General features: G+C 52.6%; 1 protein-coding gene across 1 annotated transcript; it reads left to right on the forward strand.

Annotated features, from left to right (window-relative positions):
• The first annotated feature begins 4,266 nt into the window (after positions 1-4,266).
• On the forward strand, positions 4,267-5,175 carry LOC135281652 (zinc finger protein 22-like). The gene is made up of 2 exons (XM_064390700.1): positions 4,267-4,329; positions 4,744-5,175. The coding sequence occupies exons 1-2, from the start codon at positions 4,267-4,269 to the stop codon at positions 5,173-5,175; spliced, it is 495 nt and encodes a 164-aa protein (XP_064246770.1).
• The last annotated feature ends 6,266 nt before the right edge of the window (positions 5,176-11,441 follow it).

Below are 11,441 nucleotides of genomic sequence, written 5' to 3' on the forward strand. Positions count from 1 at the left end.
ATAGTGGTCAAAGTTTTTTTCTCCCAAATCTTGCAGTGACAGAACAAGGCTCAATATCTCTGAACTGAATGAGGGTGGATTTACTTTTGTTAAAAGGAGGAAATATTTTTCAATTATGAGAATGGCACAAAACAGCAACTGTTTTTTCCAGAGAAGCGGATGCCCATCTCAGGAATTATCCAAGAGCAGGAGCTTTGTGCAGCCTGACCCAGTGAAACAACCTCATCCCCAAGGACAGAATTCCTATTGTGTGGGTTCTCTGATGTGCTGGGTGCCATCACAACACTTCTGGCCTGAATGTCTGCTGAGGGCAGCCAGGCTGCTGCAGGGGCAGTGACCTCACAGCCATCACCATGGCAGCCCTGTGCCCTGGGCCTGCCTCTCCCCTTTCCTCTGCCCCTGCCTTGTCTCTGCTGGCATGAAGAGTTTTGTCATTCACATCTTGTCCCCAAGGTGCTGGGGCCAATGGCTTCCCAGGCAGGCTCCTGGAGCAGAAGTGGCTTTTCAGAGCCCAGGCAGAAATGAGCCCTGAGGCAGCAGCTCTGCAGTGCTGGCCACCAGGCCGGGCTGCCAAGGGAGGCTTCTGGCCATGGCCTGCAAGCAGCTGCTGCTGCCAAGGTGCCTTTGGTGCCTCAGGCTCTGCCTGGCACAGCTCCCAGCACGGCACTCTGCCCTTGTGCCCAAGCCCTTCCCTGTGCTGGGGCTGGCCTGGGGTTTTTCCTGCAGTGGGACCTGCCCTGCTCCTGGCACAGGAAAGGCAGTTCCTGCTGGAGCAGGAGGCTCTGCCTGCAATGGGCTCCAACAACTCCAGCCAGGCCCTATTTGCAAAGCCCCAGTGGGAAATGAAGGAGGGGGGGGTCATGCTGCTTTTGGGGTGAATAAAGCTGAAACCAGCCTGACTCCTCCATCTCGAAGTTCCACATTCTCAGAGGGAGCTGGAGCTGTGGCAGAGCTGGAAAAATCCCCAGAGAAAGGAACAACCAAGGGACAGCACTGAGAGCTTCTGCAGAGCTGCCAAGCTGGCCCAGCCTGTGCACATCTGACTGACAGGGCAGCACTTCAGTCTAGAAAAGCCCCGTCCCAAATTTTAACAGCAGCATCTCCTGACATTTCCCTTCTTGTGGAGTGTGGAGATTCCTCCCCACAGTGGAGACACTGCTCAAGGTCACAGCTCCAGCCTGAGCCAAAGGACTCAGTCCCACCATCATTGTTCTGCTTAATTACTAGTTTTGCTTTAATAAAATTGCTTTGGAATCACTGCCTAGTGCTCTATACAATATAATATCTTACAGCTCTTATACCTTAGAATAAATATTTCTGATTATTTTGAAGATAATTGTTTATAATCATTACCATTATAGAATATATATATATATAAAAATATAAATACCTCCAGCTTGCCAGCCTTAATTCTGTGGGACAAATTCTATAAAGGTCTAATTCCACCTTTATAATTTTTTACATAAAAGCTCTTGAAAAGTCTAGGGCTAGGGTTGGAACCAGCTGTTCTAAGGCTCCTCTCACACCAGGGATTTACAAATCCTGGAGGTCCTTGGGGGTATTTGGGAAACTGGGGGGCCTATTGGGGCTCCTTTCTGCACCTCGAGACCCAACAGGAGCCTCCGTAATAAACTTTGCCTGAAGCTCCCACTCTGCCAGGAACCTTTGTGAATGGGACATCCCAGCTCTTTGGCAGCCTGGGGACTCCTGGGATTTCACCATGGAATGGCTGTGACTGCCTCTGAGCACAGGGCTCCTTACCATCCACAGAAACCCCTGGGAGGTGTCCATGGAACCCCCGTCTCTGCCTGTGACATTCCAGCTCTTGAACAGCCTGGGGACTCTTGGAAAGCCCCCATGGAACCCCTCTGAGGGCCTGTGACAAATCTGATCCTTAGCAGGCAACCATCACCAGGACCCTGTTGGAATGGGTCATGGGATCCCAGATCCATAGAATTGGCTGAGCTGGGAGGGACCCATCAGGATCCTGGAGTCCAACTGCTGGCCCTGCACAGGACACCCCAACAATGCCAGCCTGGGCCTGGCAGTGCTGTCCAAACGCTGCTGGAGCTCAGAGAGCCCTGGAGCTGGGAGCCTTCCCTGGGGAGCCTGGGCAGTGCCCCAGCAGCCTCTGGGGAAAAACCTTTTCCTGAGATCCAAGCTGAGCCTGCCCCGACTCAGCTGCAGCCGTTCCCTCCAGTCCTGTCCCTGGGCACCAGAGGGAAGACCAGGGGTCACACCAGGGCTGAGAGGGACAGAGACCCCCACGGCCTCCCCAGGGATGAGAAGGTCGGAGAGTCCCCCCAACCCCGAGCACCCTCAGTGGTGAGAGGGATGCAGAGCCCCTGGTCCCCAGCCCTGCACAAGCATTCCCTGAGGCCAGCGGGATGGAGACCCGTGAGCATCCCCCAGGGCGAGGGGACAGAGAATGCCCTGAGCACCCCATTGGCATGGGGCTGAGATGGACGGAGAGCCCCCAGGCATTCCCTGGGGTGAGAATGATGGAGACGCCCTGGGGAATGGCCTGGGGTGACAGGGACAGGGACGCCCCCCTGGGGGACAGGGACACCCCCTCAAGAACGGCCTGGGGTGAGAGGGACAACCCCCCCCAAGCCCTTCCCAAGCATCCCCCAGGGTGAGAGGCACAGAGACCCTTCCAGCATCCCCTGAGCACTGGATAAAATAAACTTGGCAGAAATCAAACTTCAATCTGCATAAATCACTTGGATGAAGATTTGATTTTCTCACAAGTCACATGAGAGGAGAATACAAATAAATCCCAAACATTAATAAACCAACAACAGAAGCAATTCTGATTAAAAAAAAAAAAAAAAAAAAAAAAAAAAAAAAAAAAGTGACAATTTGACCCAATACAGATTATTGAAAGGAAGGAAAAAATCTGTGTGGCTGTGACAAAGGTGACAGGAACACAGAAAATAATGATTCTCACGTTTGGCAAAGTCCCCAAGCCTCAGAATTCTGGAGTTATTCGGGAATTTAGCTACTTGAGCTGGGCTTCTTCTGGGACGTTTAGTAGCCTTGTGTTCCTCAACCTGAATGAACCTTGTCAGCCTCAATGGTAACATTTGCTCACTTTCCTCCAGTGATTTAACAAACATTTCATGGAAAGACAACAAAATATTTTCTTTACACTGGCCACCCACAACAGCCATTTTCCTCATCAGTTCTCCCACAAGTCGCTCAGAGGAATTTGCATCCAAGTTTCCAAGAGTTCCTCTGGAAAGAAAGAGCCCTCCTCCCACAGAGGAGGGAACCATGCTGCTGACAAAGGCACTTGGGGTCAGACAACACTGCCTAAACGCACTGTGCCAAAATATTGTACACAATCTGGTTAAGAAAATTGTTAGAGAGATGCCTCTGCCCCAATTAAGGTGCCAATTAGACCAAATTTAAAGTAGATTTTATTGAACAGTAAATGTGAGGTAGAGAGAGATGGAATAAAAGAGAAAAAAGGGGGGAGGGCAAGAGAGTGACAGGGACAGAGACCTCCCCTGGGGTGGGGCAAGTGTGACATTGTCCCCTGTGTGTGAGGCCTTCTCAGGGAGAGGGCTTTACACCTGAGCCAGTTTGGGTAAGGGGGGTGGTGTTCACCCCCTGAGCAGGGATTACCCCACTGTTTCAGGTTGCAGTGCAAGATGTAAACAAATGCATGTTTTCCATCACCACCTTTAGAAACTGTTATAAACAGTCGGGGCAGTGTTCTTTATGTCTTCCATGACTCAGCCCTGATAATCCCTCCAGGAGCTCCCTTCTGTGAATGGGCCATTGAGTGTCCCTGCAGGACTGGTAAAATGACATCATCCCATTGTGGGATGCTCCACCCAGGGGGAGGAGCCAAGCATTCCTACCTGGATATAAGCTGAGGCTTACAGCACCAGGAGCACCTTGGCTACGGATTCCCAGAGGACAAGAGCTCCATCACCACCACTGGACTTTCAGAGGAAGACCAGACCCTTCTACAGATCTGCTTTGACAGAATTATGATCATCACTGCAACAGGACTGCAGCCACCATTTAATGGGACTCCTACCAGCACCCTGAGCAACAGGGTGTCAGGTGATATCCTTACTCTGTCGGTTTAAGGCAGTGTTTCTGTATCATTGCCTTGATCTTAATTTTCTTGTTAAATTGTAATTCTGGCTTAAAATCTCCCCCTGGTTTGACCTCAAACCAGTACAAAACTCAATGCGCTCATCTCTAGTTTTCCTCCCAAAACAGAATTTCACATCCTAAACCCACTGCCAGATGGAGGAGAAGGCTGCGAGGAAGAGGAAGATGCCCCGAGACACTCAGGCAGATGAGGAGGAAGTCAGTGCCCCTTTCCTTATCTCTCCTGCTTTATCTTCCAGCCCAGCACAGTACAAGTCTGCAGGACAGCCCCACTGCCAACGCCGTCCTGCCAGGGATGCACTGGGGGGATTTCCTTCCCCTTCCCTCTGGCACGGACACAAATCTCATCCTCTCCTTGCCCTGTCTTCCTCAGACAACAAGCTGAGAATAGAGATCAGGGAGGACAAATCCCCATGGCAGAACCTCGTGAAAGAGGCAGATTTGAGCCGCTCCATGGCACAGGAATCTAACAATGAGGAAAATTTCCTGAGATCCCGCAGGAAGAGGGGCTTCAAACCCAGCCCAGGGTGCTCTGAGGAGGAAAGACCCACCCTGTGCCAGGAAGGTGGACAGAGCTTCAGCCAGGGATCAGAGCTGGTGGTCCATGAGCAGCTTCCTGATGGGGATAAGCCCCACAAGTGCTTGGAGTGTGGGAAGAGCTTCAGGCGGAGCAGCACGCTGATCAGCCACCAGATGATCCACAGTGGGGAATGGGCCTACGAGTGTGGGGAGTGTGGGAAGGGCTTCAGCTGCAGCTCAAAACTTGTCAGGCATCAACGCATCCACACTGGGGAGAGGCCCTACGAGTGTCCTGAGTGCCAGAAGAGGTTTCACGCCCGCTCCAATCTCCTCCAGCACCAGCGGATTCACACAGATGAGAGGCCCTTACGCTGCTCTGACTGCGGGAAGGGCTTCAACCGCAACTCCCACCTTGTCACCCACCGGTGTATCCACACTGGGGAGAGGCCCTACGAGTGTCCCCAGTGTGGGAAGAGCTACAGACAGAGCTCTCATTTGACCAGACACCAACACAGTCACCAGTAAAGGAAGACATGCAAATGCTGGAACTGCAAGAAGAGCTTTGTGCACTGCTCCAACTTCATCCCCCAAGGGAAAACCATGTTTGGAAGGGCCCTGGTGATACGTGTACCCTGTGATCCATGCTGGGAAGACACCTGTTCGTTTTCCTTCCCCTGCCAATGACATGATGTGAGCCTGAAGAACATGAGGGTCTGGCCAGGGCTGTGTCATTACATTCACTCTGACCTCAGCTCATTGCCAGGGGCAGGAAAGGGACTCTCTCTATCTCCCCCTGAGGAGAAGGGTGTCCTTTCCAGGCTGGAGGAAATTATGGCCGGGAAGATAGAGTCAGCTCTGTTGTAGTTTTCCCTTTTTTATAACCCTTCTGTTGTCAATATTGTTTCTGTTCCTGTTTGTTCTTTATCTTGTTGCTGTTCCAAATAAATTGTTCTTATCCCAGCCTGGGATCTTGTCCTTTTGTGATTTCCATGGGAGGCAGGAGGGCAGCGAGCAGAAGCAGAAAATTGGGGAATCCCATTCCTAAATGACGGCCTGTGGAAACCGAGTATCCCAGCTGGTCCCAGCCCTGGTGGCCATGGCAACAGCCTCGGGAGCAGGTCCCTGGCTGGGGCTGTGGGAACCTCTTCCCTCTGGTGCCCAGGGACAGGACTGGAGGGAACGGCTGCAGCTGAGTTGGGGCAGGCTGAGGATGGATCTCATGAAAAGGTTTTTCCCCAGAGGCTGCTGGGGCACTGCCCAGGCTCCCCAGGGAAGGCTCCCAGCTCCAGGGCTCTCTGAGCTCCAGCAGTGTTTGGACAGTGCTGCCAGGCCCAGGTTGGCATTGTTGGGGTGTCCTGTGCAGGGCCAGCAGTTGGACTCCAGGATCCTGATGGGTCCCTCCCAGCTCAGCCACTTCTGTGGATCTGGGATCCCATGACCCATAGCAACAGGGTCCTGGTGATGGTTGCCTGCTAAGGATCAGATTTGTCACAGGCCCTCAGAGGGGTTCCATGGGGACTTTGCAAGAGTCTCCAGACTGTTCAAGAGCTGGAATGTCACAGGCAGAGACAGGGGCTCCATGGACACCTCCCAGGGGTTTCTGTGGATGGTAAACAGCCCTGTGCTCAGAGGCAGTCACAGCCATTCCATGGTGACATCCTAGGGCACCTTGGGCTGCAAAGGCACCGATCTGTCACAGGCACTCACGGGGGCTCCATGGTGACAACCCAGGAGTCCCCAGGCTGCCAAAGAGCCGGGATGTCCCAGACACTCACAGGGGTTCCTGTCATGGGCAGAGTGGGAGCTTCAAGCAAAAGCTTTATGTGTTTATTGGAGAAACCCCTGCTGAGTTATGACATGGAGAAATGCCACCCAACAGCCACCATGGATCCTCAAACCCCTGTAGGGCCCCTAGTCTTCTAAAATTCCTTTTAATAGAGGAGACTGGGAGTAGCTGGATCGAATCCCAGCCCCAGACTGTGCCAAAAGTTTAAAAAGACTGGACAGGTGAAATTGATCGTTAACACAATTTGTCCCACAGGATTAATGATGGAATACCAGATATATTTTCATATAAATACAGCTCTGATAGATTCTGATCATCATTAGACAGAATGGCTTATTTACACCACAGAGTAAATTAAAAAAAAAAAAGTTTTTTACTCCACAGTATAGGAGCTATAACGACTATTAGAATATTCTGCTCTAGGAAGCAATTTTGAAGTCAACAGGGCCTTGCTGGAGTTGTTGGAGCCCATTGCAGGCAGAGCCTCCTGCTCCAGCAGGAACTGCCTTTCCTGTGCCAGCAGCAGGGCAGGTCCCGCTGCAGGAAAAGGCCCAGGCCAGCCCCAGCACAGGGAAGGGCTCGGGCACAAGGGCAGAGTGCCGTGCTGGGAGCTGTGTCAGGCAGAGCCTGAGGCACCAAAGGCACCTTGGCAGCAGCAGCTGCTTGCAGGCCATGGCCAGAAGCCTCCCTTGGCAGCCCGGCCTGGTGGCCAGCACTGCAGAGCTGCTGCCTCAGGGCTCATTTCTGCCTGGGCTCTGAAAAGCCACTTCTGCTCCAGGAGCCTGCCTGGGAAGCCATTGGCCCCAGCACCTTGGGCACAAGATATGAATGACAAAACTCTTCATGCCAGCAGAGACAAGGCAGGGGCAGAGGAAAGGGGAGAGGCAGGCCCAGGGCACAGGGCTGCCATGGTGATGGCTGTGAGGTCACTGCCCCTGCAGCAGCCTGGCTGCCCTCAGCAGACATTCTGGCCAGAAGCGTTGTGAGGGCACCCAGCATATCAGAGAACCCACACAACAGGAATTCTGTCCTTGGGGATGAGATTGTTTCACTGGGTCAGGCTGCACAAAGCTCCTGCTCTTGGACAATTACTCTGATGGGGAATGCAGTTCTCTGGAAAAACAGTTGCAGTTTTGTGCCATTCTCATCATTGTAAAATATTTCTCCTTCTAACAAATGTAAATCCACCCTCATTCAGTTGAGAGTTATTGACTCTTGTTCTGTTACTGCAAGATGTGGGACAAAATAATGTTGACCACTATTTTTCCATTTTCACAGACTTTGGAAAGTAACCAAAAATCTCCCAAGATGGGGTTTGGGCGCCTCATCGCATAACCAGCAGGTAGAAGGTGGTGGCTCTTGGCTCAGTGGTGTGGAGACTGAGGACAGAAGAGGAGCAGCCCAAAAGGCATTGAAGGGTGGTTTCAGAGAGGCTGGAGTTTTTCTTCATTGTGTAAAACACCCAGAGATAGAAATAATGGCACCAAGGGTGTAGAGTCCCCCCGCCCCAGGAAGCAGGCATTGTACCCAGACAGACAGCATCAAGTGAGGGGCGTGATTTAAAGAGGATTCTGCCCCTCCACCCTGTGGGGCACGCCCTGCAAGCCCAGGAAAAGACACTCCAGCCCATCTGGTCAAATAAGGAGTGGCCACAGAAAGTTTTTCCTTTTCTGTAACCTCATTGGTTCAAATTCTACTGCAAAGTCCCCGCCACACATTTTTCCATTGGTTGTCCTCCCTGATCCACTCCTTTGCAGTCCCCTGCTCCTTCTGCTATTGGATCCTGACCCTAAACTCCACCCCTACCCTGTCATATAAAACCCATGACAAGCCACTGCCCCCTCTCCCACTTAATTGCTTCTCTTGGTACCTGGCACAATAAAGGATCCTGGGCTTTGCTAAACCAAGACCCACCCTGTTGCTTTCCTTTCCCTGCTGGTCATCAATGCCTGCCTGAGGTCTGAGACTCTGGGGTCTGGGGGAGTCATTTTGCTGCTTACTTCAGTGGAACACAGCACAAGGGCAGCTGGGGAGGACCAGACATGAAGAGAAAGGAATTTCCTCCCCCAGGACAGGGTGAAGAAGGAGCCTGGAGCAGCCCAAGGCTTTGTGTGGGCAGGCAGAGGCAGGCAGGAGGCAGAGCTGTCAGCAAAGGAAGGGGCCAGCCAGGTAGGGCAGCTGGGGGATGACGACAGCCTGCAGGGACAGAGGCACAGGGCAGGGACACCGTAGGACAGCCTGGGCTGCACAGGGTACAGGGATGGGCAGGAGCTGCAAGGCCCTGACAGAGCCACCTTGGGCAGCACTTGGGCCATGGCTGCTGGCCCTGGGCCTGAGCCAGGAGCAGGAGACAAGTGACCCTTGCAGGCCTGGGGCCTCATTGCCTCCTTGTCCCTGCTCAGCAGCCTGGCAGGGGCCAGCCCATGGTGCTGCCCTTGGCATTGCACATCCCCACATCCCAGTGCCCATCCCGGGAAGAGCCCTGAGCAATGAGGGAGGAACAGGATCTGCCTTGCCAGGGGCTGGGGCTCAGGCCTTGGCCCTTTGCATTCCTGAAACACATCCAGGTTTGCTCAGCACCAGAGACACCTTTGCCTTGTTTGTCCCCAGCTGTCATCACTGCCTCCAGTGTTCTGCTCTGGCTGCAACCTGGGGACAGTTTCTCAGTTGTGTCCTTCAATGGGAACCATTAACCCCTCAAGGAAACTTCTCTGTTTCAATCTGACTTTGAGATGTTGACAGGTTTTTGAGCACACTCTGAGGGACTGAGTCTGATGCAAAGAACACCCAATCCCCAGAGGGTCATTAAAGTTGTGGTGCTGTGTCTGTGCTGCTGAGCTGGGCCGGGCTCCTGGCCCAGAGGCAGCTCCTGGCAAGGGCAGCGCTGCAGAGAGACAGCTCTGGCCAGGAGCAGCTCCTGTGCACAGCCCAGCAGGGCTGGGGCACTGCCAGGGCAGCTCAGGGACACCAGCAGGGCACAGCCAGAGCTGACAGGGGCTCAGCACTGGCAGGGGCTGGGGGATGTCCCAGAGGGGGCTGTGTCACAGCGGCACCTCTGTGGCTGTGTCCTAGAGGCACAGAGCAGCTGTGATGTCAGCAAGGGGCTGTGTGACAGCACCGAGAGGGCTGTGTGAGGTCACAGGTTGGACTATGACATCACAGAGTTTGTTGTGTGAGGTCATTAAGTAGCAACAGCATCACAGAGGGGATTCTGTGTGGCATCATAGAGCAGGCTGTGATGTGAAAGTGTGTGCTGTGACATCACAGAGTGGCAGTATGGCATCACAGAGAGGATTGTGTAACATCACGGAGAGGGTTGTGACATCACAGAGCTGTCTGTTACATCATAGAGTATGGTTTGAGGCCATGGAGTAGCCTCTGCCATCATGGAAGGTGACTCTGTGACATCAGAGAGTGGGTTGTGACATCACCGCGTGACGGAGTAACATCATAGAGCCAGCTGTGACATCACAGAACAGACTGTGACATCACATGGTGAGTTTTTGACATCACCAAATCTTCTGTGACATCACAGTGCGGATTTATAATATCACAGAATGGTATACCAGCACTGGCCCTTTGATATCATGAAGCTGCTTTGTGACATCACAGAGCAGGCTGTGACATCACAGAGCAGTTGCGTGTCATCACTGAGTTGCCTGTGACATCATAGAATAGGCTCTGTGACATCATAGGCTGGACATCATAGAATGGATTCAGCCCTCATAGGCTATCTGTGTGACATCACAGAAGGGTTGTGACATCACAAAATGGCTGTGTGACATCCCAGGGTAGGTTGTGTAATATCACAAGATTAACTGTGACATCGTAATGTGGGCTGTGACATCACAAATGGGCTGCGTGACATCACAGGGGCTTTGTGACATCACAGGAGCTGTGTGAGGTCACAGGGGCTGTGTGAGGGCACTGGGGAGGTCACTCTGCCCCAGCTCCCCTCACAGTTCCCCCAGAGCAGTCCAATGCTGCTCGTGCACAGCGGGGTCCCCTGTCCCCCCGGGTCCCCCCGCCCCCGGTGCTGCAGCCTCCCTCAGAGGATGTTCCACGAGATCGACCCCAGAGCCTGACACGGGGACGGGAGCCCAGGGCAATGGGGGGCGGGACAGGGGGACAGGGATCCCCCGGCTGCATCCCCGTGTCTCCCAGGGCCAGAGCCTGGGCCAGGGCTCCTTCACCCTGCTACAAACGAGGGCTTGAGAGCGCTGAAAAAATCCCCAGCAAGGCATCAGCAACAACCAGATTTAATATTAAGTGACAGCACCACAAAGTTCCTTGGTAAGAGTCACTCTTGACTGGACACTTCAGGCACACCAAGGAAACAAAGCAACAACAAAACCATACAAAATCCAGACAATCAAACCAGAAATAAACCAAGACCTGACCCTGTGTGTGTGTGTGTGGTGTGTGTGTGTGTGACAACAGGACAGTGAGGGAGGGCAAGGACAAAAGGAATACGGCCTAAAAGCTGAACAGGACTAAACGGAGCTCAAGCTTAACAGGACTTAACTTATACCTTAACCTTAACTGATACCTTAAACTTCACAATGAAGCAAAAGAACAGCACTTAACAGTATTTAACCTAACTTGTAACCGATGACTTATCAATTTAAAAGAGGAATAACATGTAACAATATTTAACTTAGCTAATAACTTATATTAAATGTAACAACTTAGCACAAGAACAACTCTTAGCAGCATTTAATTTCACTTACAGCTTATGATTTAACCTTACTTACAGGCCTGACTGACTCAGCTATCCAAGGCACTCCAACCCCTCCAAGAGCAGCATTTCTGCCACATTTCCTCAGTACAGGCACTCCTGCGTGCACACAGACACAAAGAGTCAGTGCAAGGCACCTGTGAGAAATTCCCCTGAGGGCAGCAAATGCTCCCTGTGGATGCTTTGGCATCTCCCCAGCGGGTGAAGGGTTGAGCCTGGAGGAGTGGGGGGATCGGCCCAGGCTCCCTCGTTGTTCAGGGATCCCCG

Source organism: Passer domesticus, chromosome 15, assembly GCF_036417665.1.
Source record: "Passer domesticus isolate bPasDom1 chromosome 15, bPasDom1.hap1, whole genome shotgun sequence".
NCBI lineage: Eukaryota > Metazoa > Chordata > Aves > Passeriformes > Passeridae > Passer > Passer domesticus.

What these genes read in the sequence shown, in the direction of transcription:
- LOC135281652 (XM_064390700.1), top strand. Translation starts at nt 4,267, where the DNA reads ATGGAGGAGAAGGCTGCGAGGAAGAGGAAGATGCCCCGAGACACTCAG. An exon ending in CTCAGGCAGATGAGGAGGAA is followed by an intron (nt 4,330 to 4,743) that starts GTCAGTGCCCCT and finishes GTCCATGAGCAG; the next exon opens with CTTCCTGATGGGGATAAGCC.